General features: G+C 54.6%; 1 protein-coding gene and 1 non-coding gene across 2 annotated transcripts in view; one reads left to right on the top strand and one right to left on the bottom strand.

Annotated features, from left to right (window-relative positions):
- Positions 1-6617: 6617 nt before the first annotated feature.
- Positions 6618-14912, top strand: part of VAC14 (Vac14, PIKFYVE complex component) — a 57662-nt gene continuing 49367 nt past the window's right edge. The window contains exons 1-9 of the mRNA XM_017824487.1: positions 6618-6740; positions 8878-9028; positions 9526-9693; positions 10359-10421; positions 11424-11531; positions 12313-12422; positions 13346-13452; positions 14321-14455; positions 14720-14872. Coding sequence (XP_017679976.1) covers positions 6637-6740; positions 8878-9028; positions 9526-9693; positions 10359-10421; positions 11424-11531; positions 12313-12422; positions 13346-13452; positions 14321-14455; positions 14720-14872 — 1099 coding nt within the window. The 5' untranslated portion in view covers positions 6618-6636. The remainder of the gene's footprint in view (positions 6741-8877; positions 9029-9525; positions 9694-10358; positions 10422-11423; positions 11532-12312; positions 12423-13345; positions 13453-14320; positions 14456-14719; positions 14873-14912) is intronic.
- Positions 7992-8062, bottom strand: TRNAG-GCC. Its single transcript has one exon. It is a non-coding gene; the product is annotated as a tRNA-Gly (tRNA).

The raw sequence follows: 14912 nt of genomic DNA, 5'->3' as shown, positions 1-14912 counted from the left end.
CTTAGGAGAAGGGGCTCAAGCCCCTCTTGCTAAATTTGAATCCAGGTGCCAAATCCTCTTATGTTTTCGGCTGTAAGTCTGCACAGGGTTTTTTGTGCTGATTCCTTCTAGCCCAAGGGGCTTCCTAGTGCAGAGGGGATGGGGAGCCCAACCTAAAGCTACATCATATCACTAAGAGCATCATCCAGGCACTCCTTGAACTCTGACAGGTTGCCATGGATTGTCTTTGCCAACTCAGAGAAGAAGTAGCAGCTGGGTTAAGGTGAAGACTTTGGGATATCAGGGATGTGTCACCATCCATCTGTATCTCTTGGCTGGGACAGGGAGGCAGCCAGGGGCAGAGAGAGGGGAAACCTTTAGCTATGTACAGCACAGCAGCTTGGAGAGGACTTCAGGAAGATTGAATTGGGCTTGGCAAAAAGCAGGGAAGCCCAAAGAGATGCGCACCCCACAGTTAGTAGTGTGGGATGCTGTGAGGAAAGGTTGATTTACTCCCCACTGTGTGCTTCATGTAGCAGAGGGAAGCCAGAATTCCCAGGGGGTGAGGGACCCCAGGGGTCCTTCAGGGCCCAGCTGCCATGCCTTGCATTGTCAAGATTGCCTGACCCAATTAGAGCTGCCTTTCCAGTGGCTCTGCTCTCAGGAGAGTCAGCTTTCTCCTCCGCAGGAAACCTTTCCAGCTGTGAGCTTGCCGTGTGTGTTCCCTCCTCGGTGGTAACTGTCACCTCCCTCCTGTCTCCCGGCCTCCATCACCCCGCTCTTGTCCCCAGCAGTCCCTGGTGTCACCTGGACCCAGTCAATCCTGTCTGGTCACCCCTCCTTCCATCTCCAGGAGCTCTGTGGGGCTCTGACTGTGGGCACTTCCCAGGAGTACACCTGCCTTGCTCTGGGTAAAGCAGGGGGGAATTACGTTGTACTACGTGAGTGACCTTTAACAGTAACACAGCAGTGATGTTAGCTTGGCTTTTACACTGGGTAAAAGCCCCCCCCAGCCGTAATCTGATTTCTGCCAGGCTGAGGATCCCTGCTCCTCTGAGCAGGGGACGGACGGACGCTCAGCAGGGTGGAGCTTCAGCATCTGTCTGATTAATTTTGGGATTCGATCCTAGGAAGTATATTAAGCTGGAGGGGTTTTTTTGTTTGTTTTTCATTTTGTGTTCATTATTGTTTCTGCTTTACCTTCTCCTTCCCTTCCCGTGGTGACCCGCTGCAGAATCCCCTCCGAGGGGTGCGCCGGGCTGTGGCTTCGCTGCCTGCCCGGGATGTGGCAAGTCAGCACGGGCCGGTGGAGACACCTTCTGGGGTTCAGCAGAAGTGGTCGAGACGAGCAGGGATGTTTCCTTTCAGGTGAGGACTTCGGGACATGCTCCATCATTTCGCCTCCCTCCCTTTCCTCGCTCTGCTCTTGGCCCCGTGGAGGGACAGCGATGCCAGCGGGCAGAGAGGCCGCCAGCCTTGCCATGAGCCTGCCCTCAGGGTTCAGTCTTTGAGCCATCTCCTGCAGCCTTTGCCCTGAGGACAGATTGAGAATCTCTCTCTTCCCATGGCTAGAAGCCTCCGCTTTCCTGTCTGATGCAAGCAGGAGCAGCCTGCTGCTCTCAGCTGTTTATGCTCAACCAGATGTGCTGTTCACCCTTGCAGCCATGCTCTTTGTATTCACAAGTTCTTAGCACTTGTCCCCATGAAAACATCTTAAAATGGTGAATGTCCAGATCCTGGCCACACAGATGGCTGGAACACATCTCTCCTCCTTTGCTCTTACATTATGGGAGTCAATAGTCTTCTGCTTGCAGAGCTGATTTTTGAAGTAGCTGGTAAGATTGTTGTTGGTGCTGATTGCTTCAAGTAGCACCTCCAAATTACAGCTGTTGGGCTTGTTTAATTTTGAACAAAGACTACAAATTGGATTTACTGTTAGAGATACTGATTTGTTCAGAGGGACCTTTGGCTGGAGTCTGATGGAGAAGCATTTTTCTGTCTGACAGAGAATCAGGAGCTCACTCGATGCTTTTAAATCCCCTGGCTGCTGTGCAAAGCATAAGGAAGGGGAAGACTTAATGGGTAATGTTCTGTCATCTGTAAAATCAGTGCAAGCCAGAGTAACTCCAGCAAAGTCAGTGGAGACTGATTCCAGGGCCACAACTCGACCAGAGAGGGAAGTACAGCTACTGAAGAATGATCTGCACAAGGACCTGCTGTGCCTTCCTGCAGTGCTGATTGTGGCTGGTCCTGGTCCAGCTTAGGTTGGACCAAAGTGGCTGAGGAGCTTTAGGGCCTGCACCTTGCAAAATTGGATGAGCTACATCATGTAGAAATACTCTGGGAGAGGTATGAGCCATGCTGGATGGACCCTGATGGGCCTCAGACTCTCCTCTGGCTCTTCTTGCTACAGTGATGACACGCTTTGAGGCCTTTGTGTTTCAGCAGGAGCTGAGGACTCTCAGTGCACCCAAAAAGCAGATCTTGCAAACACCCTCGAGCTGTCCATGGCTTGCTCCAAAGTGCCCTTTCAATCTGCATCTGATTGCCTGGAGGAGAAATTCAAGGGCATTCTAGGGTTCTGTAAACCCATGTAGATGCCTCGTGGCATCTGATGGGTGTCCCTGTTTGTGGTCCCTGGGGCCTGGCCAAGGATGCTGCACATGTGGGTACCGTGCTCTAGTGCCTTCAGCACTGCTGAGTGTCCAGAAGTTGGCTTCAATGATCCTTGTGGATCCTTTTCAACTCAGGATATTCTACGAAACTGTTGCATTTAACGCAGAGGGGTGGTGGCTTCTGGCACACGTCCGTGGTGCTGGCAGGGGCTGCAGGGACCTCGGGCACTGCCATTGCTGCTTTGGGGTGACTGGAGGCTCTCACACGGCCTGAGTTGGCAGGGTAGTGCCATCCCACGTGCATCTCCACATGTGCTTTGCAGAAGCAGTGTGATTCCTCGCTCCTCTATTCTGGGAGGCGGGTGTGGGAAGTGGTGTGAAGCTGTGTCCCGAGCAGGCTCAGAAACCAACACACAGGCTGGGACTTTTTTTTTTTTGTAACATCTCTGATGCTGGGAGCAGTAGGTGGCACAAGGTTCTCCTGGCCCTTGCAGGAAAGACTCCTCTCTCTCCCTGGTGTCAATCTGCCTATGCTCTCATTAAATCCCTGTGTTAATTCCTGGATGCATTTTGACTCATGAGGAGTGGCTGGGTTGGGTGAGAAGGACCCAGAGGGTCCAGCTCCAGACTGACCTGCTTCTCTCAGGAGGCTCCTACTCTCAGCTCGACAGTGCTGGTGGAAGCACTTCCACAACCCTTTGGCCCTCTGCTTTGGGATGGGTCCTCTCTGCAGGCAGAGGAGCTGCTCTCTGCCACTTGCCTTCCTCTGCCTTCCAGCCTTGGCCTGGAAGTGCTGGAGGATGCTTAGGAAGTCCCAGTGCTCAACAGAGAAAGAACTATGCAGCACCTGGACTGATGCTGAACATCTTGTTACCTCCCCCTTCTCCTTTTTTGAGACACCAACTTCAGTGCCAGAACGATTTCCTTCCCAGAGATCAGCTTTCAGTGGGCACCTTGGATTCCTTGCCCCCCTTCTTGTGACACTTGCTGTTATTCATTTTGACTTTTCCCCACTGGAATGAGTCCCTTGTGTGCTCTGTGCTGCTCAGCAGCAGGGCTTGTTCATCACAACGTCTCCCAGTCCTGGCTCCCAGAGGGCTTCTACTTTAAGAGTGAAAAATGTTGTTCTCTGGGCACCATGGTCCCAGGAAGTTGCCTCAAATCACTCACTAAAACCGAAGGTGGTGGAATAGATAATTTTGGGTCTCTTGGGATCTCTTGGGGGTTATTATGAGCAGAGTCTCTCATCCAGAAACGAAACTCATCCTTAGATAATAAGCTGCAAAGCTAAAGACAGTTATTCTTTGGGGAGCAAGTCATGAAAGGGACTGAATGCCCAGCTGGGAATAGAGCATCCAGGTTGTGTTTGACTGTGCAGGGAATATTGCAGCTCAGCACGCTGACAGGCAGGCACAGCTCGAGTGTGTCCCTCATATGGTTTAGAAAGACAAGCAGAGTTACCCTGAGCACCTGCTGTGATTTAAAACAGGGAGTGTGACCTGAGTCACCTGGGAGTGTTGGAAAATGTTAACCTCCCTGACACTGTCAGAGAAACATTCCAGAGAAACCTGGGAGAGCTGCAGAGTTTCTGGCACTGGCCCTCAGAGGGGTGAGGAAGGATCGGCACTTCCAGGGGGGTGCTGTGGGGGCTGTGCTGGCTCATTGCTGGCTGGATCTGCCCCTTTATGTCTCAGTCTCACCTTTTTGCATGGTTTCTCTGTCTTTTCCTTTCTGCTGTGCTTTTTGCCTCCCCACAAGCTGTTCATCTCTGTCCTCCGCAAGCAGTTGCAGCTGCCTGCACTGCTGCTACCCCAGCATCATCCCAGGGCTGCTCTGAGCATGGACCTGCTGCAGCCTGGTTTTGGAGCAGATGGATCCGACTGCTTCTGAGCTCACCACCCCAGCACCCACCCAGGGGCTGCGTCCTGACAAGGAGCAGCTCGTGCAGGTGTCCCTCCCTCCCACTGCAGGTCCCTGATCATAGTTACATTATTTTCCAGGTTCACGTTTTCACCACCTAAATTCGAAGGAGGAGAGAGGCCTCCAGGTGCCACGGATGGGAAGCTGCCCCCAGAAGGGGGTGAAGGGCTGTGACATCCTCTACCAGCCCTGAGTGTAGCCAGAGCGAGCTCCCATCTGCCTGCCACGGACGGGGGGAAATAATCAGGATGTCTCCTTGTGTCCCTCAGTCACGAAGAGTAGGATTGGGTGAGATTAACCAGTAGAACTGTTGTAAATGGGTTTTGAGAAAGTAACGGTGAATGGAATGTTGAGGGCTTTGTAACCAACTTTGTAAGGAGTAAAACTGACTTAATAAAGACCTGTAAAGCCAAGCCTGCATATTAGGTGAAATTACTCCTGCATGCATGGAGTGCTGCTATTGCTTCTCAATGCTACACAGGTGTTAAGGAGTTTATTCCCGATTTTCAGGGACAGGACCAGATCTAATATCATTGTCTCTTTTTTATTTGCTGCTTCCCAGCAACAAAACCACAAGCTCGCCTTGCTTTCAGCAGTCTCCCAGGATCTGACAGCCCTTGGGTCTCTTGGGGAATGTGGGTGCATTGAATCTCTGGTTAGTTTAAAAAAGAAAAAGAAATCTTAATTTTTAGGGCTCAGACGGGGCACTTTTAATTGCACTTTTTTACTGCCATTCTTTACACGTGTTCCTTTTTCTAGAGGTGCTGAAGCACACCTGTCTCTTTCTCCAAATTTTTTGTATTTACTCAAAGCTGAATCCAGTTTGTTCTTCATGTGAATCCAACTTGCTCCTCGTGGCCAGTAGGCAGAACTGCTGCCCACTTTAACAAGGAAAAAGCACTCTGAAGTGGCTCATTAATGAGCATTAGATGACTGACTATGAGTGTGGCTTTGAAAACATGAGAGGAAAGGAAAAATTCCCTGAATTCTCCTGGCTGTGTCAGAGTGGCTGCTGTGTCACACCACCATGACAGATCCAGCAAAGAGGCAGATAATGCAAGGGAAAGTCATCTGCAAATTCACTGCTCCTTTCTCTCGATGTGCACGTGTCTTTCAGGGAAATCCCTTCCCGTGTGGAGAAGTCTCTGGATCGCATCCCGGCATTTAACAGCGTGACCCCGTGGGCTGCGGGCTCTTGGGTTGCGAACGAGCACGTTCAGCAGCTTCCCCACGAGCCTCCGCCGTTCCCCCGCCCCATGTGTTTCGGGGTCCCGGTGCCCGGGCTCGCCCCCGGCCGGGACGAGGCTCATTCCAGCGCCAAAGTCCCGCCGGAGCTTTGCCCGGAGCCGGGATCATCCCGGCAACATTCCAGGGGCACGGCGCTCCCGCGTGGCTGCGTTCCGCCACTGCAGCGCCGGCCGCCGGCATCCCCATCGCCGGCATCCCCATCGCCGGCATCCCCATCGCCGGCATCCCCATCGCCGGCATCCCCATCGCCGGCATCCCCATCGCCGGCATCCCCATCGCCGGCATCCCCATCGCCGGCATCCCCATCGCCGGCATCCCCATCGCCGGCACTCCGACTGCCCTGTGCTCCCCCCCCCCTTGGATTCGGGACGCCCACCTGGCTCCCCCCTCCTGTCAGGGAGTTGCAGAGAGTGAGGAGGTCTCCCCTGAGCCTCCTCCTCTCCAGGCTCAACGCCCCCAGCTCCCTCAGCCTCTCCTCCCAGCACTTGTGCTCCAGTCCCTTCCCCAGCCTCGTTGCTCTTCTCTGGCCCTGCTCCAGCCCCTCCATGTCCTTCCTGAGCTGAGGGCCCAGAGCTGGACACAGCACTCCAGGGGTGGCCTCACCAGCGCTGAGCCCAGGGGCAGAATCACTTCCCTGCTCCTGCTGCCACACTGTTCCCGATCCAGGCCAGGATCCACTGTCCGTCTCGCCCCCCTGGGCACACTCTGGCTCACGCTCAGCTTCCCGCTCTCCCCTCCGCCCTTTCCCTCGAGCCCCTCGGCGGCGGGGGCGGGGCCCGGGGGCGGGGTCGCGATGGTCACGTGGGCGCGCCGGCGGGGTCACGTGGGCGCGGTCCCGGGCGCGGTCACGTGGCCGCCCGGCGGCGGCGGGGCCATGAACACCGAGCGGGACCTGGCGCCGCTGGCGCCCGGCGTGGTGCGGGCGCTCACCGACAAGCTCTACGAGAAGAGGAAGGTGGCGGCCCTGGAGATCGAGAAGTGAGGGGCGGGAGATGCCGGGAAACAGGGGAGGGCGGCGCCGCTGCGGGGATGGGGCCGGGGAGGCCGACCCGGCTCCCCGGGGAAGGGCGGGGAGGGGTGTTGGCGTGCCGGGGCTCCCCGCGGCCCCGGCGTGGCGGGAGCCGGTCAGGGGTGCTTGGGGTGGGTCCAGCTCCCACCGGGCAGGGGGCGGTGGGAGGGACCGGCCCGGCTGTACCCGGTGGGAGCCGGGGCTGCGGCGGTGGGGATCACCCGGGGGGACCTGAGAGGTCCGGAGTAGGGAGAGGGGGTGACCCCAGTGGGAGCTGGGGGCTTTGGGGCTGGAGGTCACGCTGGGGGGACCGTGAGCCTGTGCTTGGCTTATACCAACCAAAGTCTGCTTTGGGGTCAGACAGTTCAGCTAATCAATCTGCAAACATGATTTGGGAAGGGTATGAGGAGGAAGAAGGCAAGGGCCAACCTTTTCTGCAGATCTCACAGGTTTAGATCATCCAAAACCCATCACAGAACAGCCCTAGCAGCATCTCTCCCATGTCCATGGCATTGAGCCAGGAGGGACTTGCTGCCTCTCAACTCAGGAACCTCCTTGTCCTCTGGCTGGTGATGCAGGAGCAGCAGCTCCTGCTGCTTTTAGGCTCTCTGATGCTGCACTTCACTTTCCATGGCTTTTTGCCTTGTTAATTAAATCTTGAACCCTTTAAGGAAGTCTGTAAACTTGTTAGCATTCAAGCAAAGCTCCATCCATGAAATGTAGGCAGTAAAGTGATCACTCCAATGGTCTGTCTTGCTTGAGCTCGGTGTGTTCCTCTTTTTGGAGCAGGACTGGAGATGGAGCCATTTTCCCTAAATCAGCTGTTGGGAGAAAGGGTCGGGCTGTAACTGTTGGAGAACTTGGCTTTGGAGTAGGAAGAGTAGGGAGGGGCTGCCTGGTGCCCCTGGAGAGAAAGGGAGCAGCTGCTAAGGTCAGAGCAGAGCTGGTGTTCATAATCCTGGGAAGGAAAGTTCATGAACATTTTCTGTAATGATTTTCCTGGATTATAAAGTGCGTGACTGGCCAGTGGCCCCTGTTTGGGAGAGGGCAGTGTGAGATCTGTATAGTGCCAAAGAAACCTTGTATGGAATTAGGCAGTCAAAGCTTTTTCACCTTTATTGACAGTGAAGGTGAAGGTTATTGATTTAGGCAGAATTTTTGAGGGGCCCGAGTCTTGTATTGTGGATAGAAGTCCAAGAAAAATTGAGGAAAAACAGCACTGCATTGGCCGGGAATCGAACCCAGGCCTCCCGCGTGGCAGGCGAGAATTCTACCACTGAACCACCAATGCTACAGCTCCCTGCACAGCTGCCTGCACAGCTGGCTCCACAGCTGCCTGTGCCTCCCTGCCTGGCCAGCGGCTCTGCCACAGGGAAACGGGGGCCAAAGGGCTGGACGGACGAGCTGGGACCTGGAAGCAGTTCTGTAGGCTGGAGCTCATTCATCTGAGCAGGGTGATGCATTAATTATCTCTGGGTAACGAGCTGCAAGTTCCTGGGGCGGAGCAGGTATTGCGTATGGAAACTGGGTTGGCTTTTTATTAAGGCTCGTGCTGTTTAGGAGCATATTTAAATATACTGTTAATATAAAGTTAAATGTATGAGGTATCAGCTGAAGCAGTGTGTGGGTGGCTGGGAAAGGTCCAGAATCTTGGTACTATGTGTGGGTCTGGTGGGCAGCAATTCCGTGCTGAGCTACCAGCACTCCTGGTCTGTGCTTAGCTCCTCTTGGCTGCTGTCCTGTGCCCTGCTGGGGATAAATGACCTGCCCTGTTGGAGGGAGGGTTTGAAGACCTGGTAACTTCTTCTCTGCAAGCAAACAGCTGCACTGGGGTGGCCCTTGAGAACCCATCCTGGGCTTAGAGCTCGTGAGTGGTGTAGGAGGCTGCGGGCTGGAGCAGCAGGAGGGCAGTGAGCTGCTGTTGGATGTGAGCAGGGTGGAGGGGAGAGCTCTAGTTTCACTTGTGGATCCTGTCAGCATTCCCCATTTCATTACTGCTTTCTCTGGTGTTTGTCGTGGCTGAAAGTCCCTGTGGGGAACCAAACCCCTCAGCATTTGTATCGGGCAGAACCTAAACCCCCCCACCGTGTGCTCTCCTCTCCCCAGGCTGGTGCGAGAGTTTGTGGCTCAGAACAACACATCTCAAATCAAACACGTCATCCAGATCCTGTCACAGGAGTTTGCGCTCTCCCAGCACCCCCACAGCCGGAAAGGGGGACTCATTGGCCTGGCAGCCTGTTCCATCGCCCTGGGCAAGGTGGGTGCCTTGGGGTCTGGGGCTTGTGCAGGTTGTGGTGTGAGAACAGCAGTTCCTCCTGGGTCAGTGTGATGGGGAGACTCAGGCTGGTGGCTCTGCAGCTCCCTGGCTCCCTCCCTGCCTCGCAGCGTTCAGCTGGGTCGTGTTTGAGTTTTCCCAGCACACCCAGCTTCATCCTTTGGGCCTGGAGCGCTTTCTGGCCTGGGCTACATCTTAGCAGCTCCCCCTAGGTGTGTTTTAAGTGCATCTGTCCATCCTCAGTCTCCAGCAGCTGGACTAGACTCAGCAGGTTGGGTGCTAATTCGTGTTAACAGAGCTGACAGGAGTTGCAGCCCTTCCACCTCCCACCCCCAGCTCAGGCAGCCCCGGCAGCACGAGCAGGATCTTTGGGAAGGAGGGCTGAGGTACGGGCAGGATGTTTGCAGTACGTGCCAGGGCAGTGCCATCTCTTCCCTGTGCCATGGTCCTTGGCTGAGCAGTCTCCTTGTGCCCACCAGGACTCTGGGCTGTACCTGAAGGAGCTGATTGAGCCAGTGCTGACGTGTTTCAATGACGCCGACAGTCGCCTGCGGTACTACGCCTGCGAGGCTCTCTACAACATCGTCAAGGTGGCCAGAGGCTCTGTCCTCCCGCACTTCAATGTGCTCTTTGATGGCCTCAGCAAGGTAAGAAGCTTCCTCTTAAACCCCCATGTGCTTTTCTTTCCCACACTTGAGTTCTGAGGCTTCTTCCCTAGTCCTCGACATCTCCAAGTCAAACAAACCGGGTTGTCCAAGGTCAGTGTTCCAAGTAAACTTTGACCCAGACAGGTCTGAAAGACAAAATGAGCAGTTTCCACATGGTTTCACTGATGCTGTGGGTATGGAGTTCACTGTAAGATACCTTGCTCTCTGCTCATCCTCACTTCCAGGATGTATTTTCCTGCTCCTTGTTGAATGGTGTTCGAAAATGAGGGTGAGAAAGCTGCTGCAGGTGAGGTGGCTCTGCAGCACTACAGCTTTGTGGGGTCTGTAGGGTCAAAACCATGTCTATGTCTTTGTAGATTTTCACTGGTAACTTGTATTTCTCCCCTTCTTGAGAGCATGACTGGCCCATGAAAATCTGCATAGCAGGGGGAGGTGAAGTTTGCTTGGTATTCCCCTTAGGAAGTCTCTCAGGAGAATTTGGTGGAGCCTAATGAGAAATTGGAGATAAAGGGTCTTCTCTCTGTCCACCCCTGTAATACCAGAGGAGAGCAACAGTCCTGTGAGCCTGCTGGGAGCTGCACTGCAGAGCAGGGAGCAGACCTGGGACCCAGTGCTGCAATGGCTCTTGTTTCTGTCGTTCACAGCTGGCTGCTGATCCTGACCCAAACGTCAAAAGCGGCTCCGAGCTCCTCGATCGGCTCCTCAAGGTAGTTTTGCTCTCCAGCTGAGAGTCCTTGGTGTAGGCTGGAGGCATGTCCTGGCTGGGGATATGTCAGTCCCTGAGGCTGCAGGTGCTAAAACCATCCCAGCTCAGTCCTGTGGCTGCTGGTAAAACATTTCTTTCTCTCATGGACCACAACTTCTTGGATTGAGGGTCTGGGGGCCTTTTCGGGTGGCTGGATGGAGGGGCTGGTGGGTTATCCCAGGGCCATGTGTGCATTCAACTCCTGGGAACTGGGGGAAGCAAGGTTTTAGTCTGACCGGGTTTTCACCCTTGTCCCAGGCAACAGAAGGGCTGTTCTTCTGCTATTCCTTGTCCAGGCGGGTCACTTTGTGAGCAGAGCTGCTCTGCTGCTGCTTTGGGGTGCAGGGCTTGGTTCCCGTTCCTGTTGTGTCCTCTGATGGGCTTTTACTGTCACAGACCTCCCAGTTCCTTTTTTCCTGCTGTTTAGAAGCGAGCAGCTCCCTCCCAGATCCTGCCCTCACTCCTCTTTATCATACCAGTTAAACCAGTCTCCTGCTGCAAACCTTCCTGCTGGGAGATCAGCTCCACCACACTGGGGTGAGAGACTCGGCCACGCAGCAAAATCCACCAAGCGTGTAGAAAGAGCTTTAAAGGAAACTCGGGGACTTCCCCACCCTGATACGTGTGGCTGCATCAAAAGTGCTTGCTCATGTGTGCAGCACACCATTGAGGCATGAGTTGGAGATGCTCCCATCGTCCTCCTGTTCAGCCAGGCTGCCACACAGCAGGCAGGAGCATCCCTCTCTGGGTCTTGCTCAGTCCCTGCCCAAGGGGGGGAATTCCTAGCTCATTGCCTGAATAAACTGCGTGGTTCCTTCTCCCCAGGTCTCATGACCTGCAGACTCGTGCATCAACTGGTTGTCATCTTTTTCCTGTCATGTGCCTTAAAAAGATGGGGTGGGGTGTCTGCATGGACATGAGTTGGCAGCCATCCCTCCTAACACCCTCTGCTTGGGCTCTGCAGGATATCGTGACAGAGAGCAACCAGTTTGACCTGGTGGGCTTCATCCCACTGCTGCGTGAGAGGATTTACTCCAACAACCAGTATGCCCGCCAGTTCATCATATCCTGGGTAGGTGCACGGGGTGCCACATGTTCCTGCCAGTCTGAACTCCAGAATATTGTGTCTCATCAGCTTCCCGTGTCTGGGCAAACTGCAGATATCCACGGCGATGTGTGAGCTCAGGCACCTGGATTTTTTTGGGCAGGTTTTTAAGCCAGCCAAGTTTTTAACCTTCTTTAAAAGGGCAGTTCCCTGTCACCTTGCTGGTGCAGTCACAGGAACATCACACTGTGCTTCTGCCAACCTGTTCAGGACATTGCACACCAAGTTAGAAAGTACAGTCAAAGTGTTGCTTGTATAAATAGACGTACTGTGGTCTAGAGGTTATAGTCTCTCAAGGGACAGTGCCAGGCTGCTTTTCATCACCCAGCAGTGATGGAGGGATGTTGCTCTCTGGGAGGCAAGGGATCTCCCCTTGCTTTCTCCTCTCTGTGCAGGGCAGAAGCTCTTGGTGCCTGGTTGGAGTCTGAGGAGATGTGTGTCCCTGGATTTGCAGCTGTACCACTGCCATCCCAGGTCTGCCTGCATGTGTCTTGGCAGTCATTCCTGATCCCTGTGTTGTTTTACAGAGCTGTGATTGGAAATGTAGCAGTGCTGCAGGCTGATCACTCATTTCCTGTGCCAGCTCAGCTGCTTCCTGAGATGGGCAGCTCCACGCTGTCCTTTTTTTCTTCCCCCCATCCCACACAGCTCAGCTCTGAATTCCTCAATATCCTGCCAGATTCGTGCTGGTGATGTTAATCAGCTTCTCCAAAACTCACCTCTTCTTTCTTACTCCTCCCCGAGCTAGATCCTAGTCTTGGAGTCTGTGCCTGACATCAACCTCTTGGATTACCTGCCAGAAATCCTGGACGGGCTCTTCCAGATCCTGGGAGACAACAGCAAGGAGATACGGAAAATGTGAGTGTGAGGGCTGGCGGGGTGTGAGGGCTGTGTCATGTTTGCTGTCCATCCATCACCCTCTTCCTTGGTTTGCAACTCTTCTGTATAACTGCAGCAAAACCCCGTGGGTGCGGTGGGAGGCGGATCGGCTTGGGTGGGGGATCAAAGTGTCCTTGGCAAGGGCGTCTCCTGGCTTGCTGTGGCTGGGGAGGACACCCTGCTCTGTGCCTGGGGGACAGACTGTTTTGGCTTGGTTGAAGCCTTGACTTCACAGCCACTGTGCTGCTGGGATGGGTTACAAGCTCTCTGAAGAAGCAGCACGTGAGCCTCTCTCAGCAAGGCAGAGCTCCAGCCCGGCATCTCCTGGGTGGAGAACAGGAGCAAGCATTGGGAGCTTGCTCCATGTATACGCTGCTGAAGCGCGGGATTGGCTGTGTGTTCTCAGAGGGGTCAGAGGATCCTGGTGTTTTGTGCTGGGAGAGAGTGGCTGGACCTGTTTTGTGGGGCGTAAGTGGCAAGACCAGCCTGGGCCTATCCTCCTGCCAAGCCCTTCTGGATCCTCTCTGTATCTTTGTTTCCCAGCATCCACATGTTGAGGAACCAGCACTGAAAACTTTGGATACTGGCTACCCAGCTGCTCCCCTCTGTGCTCCCCATCCCAGGTGCCTCCATATCCACAGTGGCTGTGGGGGAGTTTTGGGAAGGTTTGGGGGGCTCTGGGCAGTCATTGCCTCTGTCCTCACAGCTGTGTGCAGTCCCTGCTGTGGGGCAGGATGAGCTTCTCAGCCTCGTCCCTTCCTGGCCCTGCCCCTGTGGGGAGGCACTTCTGCCGTGCCACCAGCACCCTTCCGTGTGACCCTGCAGGATTGTCTCCATAACTTCTCCCTGACTTCTCCATCCAAGGGGACCGCGCGCTGACCAGCTGCTCTGCCTGTCCGCAGGTGCGAGGTGGCTCTTGGGGAGTTCCTCAAGGAGATCAAGAAGAATCCCTCCAGTGTCAAGTTTGCAGAAATGGCCAATATCCTGGTGATCCACTGCCAGGCAGCGGGTGAGTGCACAGGACCGAGCGGTGGCACCCAGCTCCTGGTTTGTAGTGGGAGGCAGCTTTCCCACAGTTGGCACTACTGTTGATGCCACGGACACAACACAGGTCTGGCATCCTCCCAGAGCGGAGGGGCCTGAAAGAAAAATATCTGGCTGTGCATGGCACCTGTGCATATGCAGCACTTCTGGAAGGATCTCCTTAAGGGTTTACCATAACCTCTGGTGGCACGAAGTGCACGGGCCGGACAGTTGGATATGTGTGGGTTTTGTGCCAGTGCTGCAGTGCAGCTCCTGTGGGTCTGCTGTGTAGGCAGTGACAGAGGGTTACAGCTGCAGCTGCATGTGTTTCCTGAGAAGGGTCTTCTCCCCAGTTTGTGCTCATTGAGCTTAAACTGCTCTTTAAGCGTTGCTGGGTGGGAGTGGGTTTCTTGGGAGATTGCTGGCTTTTCATTAAGCTGACACTGTTTAAGCCTAAAACCTGGCCTTGCATGAGCAGAGCGCCCCAGAACTTGGGGAGGTTGTTAAAACCCCAGCTCTAGGAACAGTGCTTGACCCAGATACACAGATGCAATGGATGTGACAGTGGAAATGTCCTTATGCATTGGTAAGCTTGACAGAATACTTGTAAATGAGAAAACCTTCATTATAAGTGAAGGGAGGTAACTCTAAAACTTAATGATTGTGTTTAATCTCAGCCTCACTGCAGATTCAGGTCTTAGTTGATCTCCTCTGGGACTGAGCTGTCCCAGGCTAGGGTCTCTCTGGATGGAGCAGAGGTAGCTCCATGCTTGCAGGTAGTCATTGGCTTATGGGGTTTGCTCAGCTGCCAGTGCTGTCCTTTCCCTCACCCTTGCTTGTCTCCTGTCTTCCAGATGACCTGATCCAGCTTACAGCCATGTGCTGGATGAGGGAGTTCATCCAGCTGGCTGGCCGGGTGATGCTGCCCTACTCCTCAGGGATCCTGACCGCGGTCCTGCCGTGTCTCTCCTACGATGATCGCAAGAAGAGTATCCTTGTAACTCGGAGCTGCTCCCATTCCTGCTACAGCAACCTACAGGGAAGCACCTGCTTCCTGCCCCTGGGGTGCAGGTCCAGCTGCATGGCTGGAGAGGGCCAGGAGAAGTCCTCCCTCCAAGTGCTAACACCCACACTGGCCGTTTGGACGTGAGGGGAGTTGCAGTAGCTGGGTTGGGGCAGCCCTGGTGGGGCTGTGGTGGCTTCTCCATGGCTGGCACCTACCCACGTGTGTTCCTTACACTGCCTTCACTCAGACATCAAGGAGGTGGCAAACGTGTGCAACCAGAGCCTGATGAAGCTGGTCATCCCAGAGGATGATGAAATGGATGAGGCCAAACAGTCGATAGACATACCAAAGGAGCCCCCCCCGGAGGAGTCCCTCTCCAAGCCAGAGGCAGCATCCAGCGGTGAGTCCCCATTGATCTGGACCATTAGAGGTGTGAGGAA

The sequence above is a fragment of the Lepidothrix coronata genome, unplaced genomic scaffold, assembly GCF_001604755.1.
Source record: "Lepidothrix coronata isolate B3197 unplaced genomic scaffold, Lepidothrix_coronata-1.0 Scaffold110, whole genome shotgun sequence".
In the NCBI taxonomy this organism is placed as follows: Eukaryota; Metazoa; Chordata; class Aves; order Passeriformes; family Pipridae; genus Lepidothrix; species Lepidothrix coronata.
The sequence above is the reverse complement of the archived record's forward strand: the minus strand, read 5'-3'. Positions and strand labels throughout refer to the sequence as shown.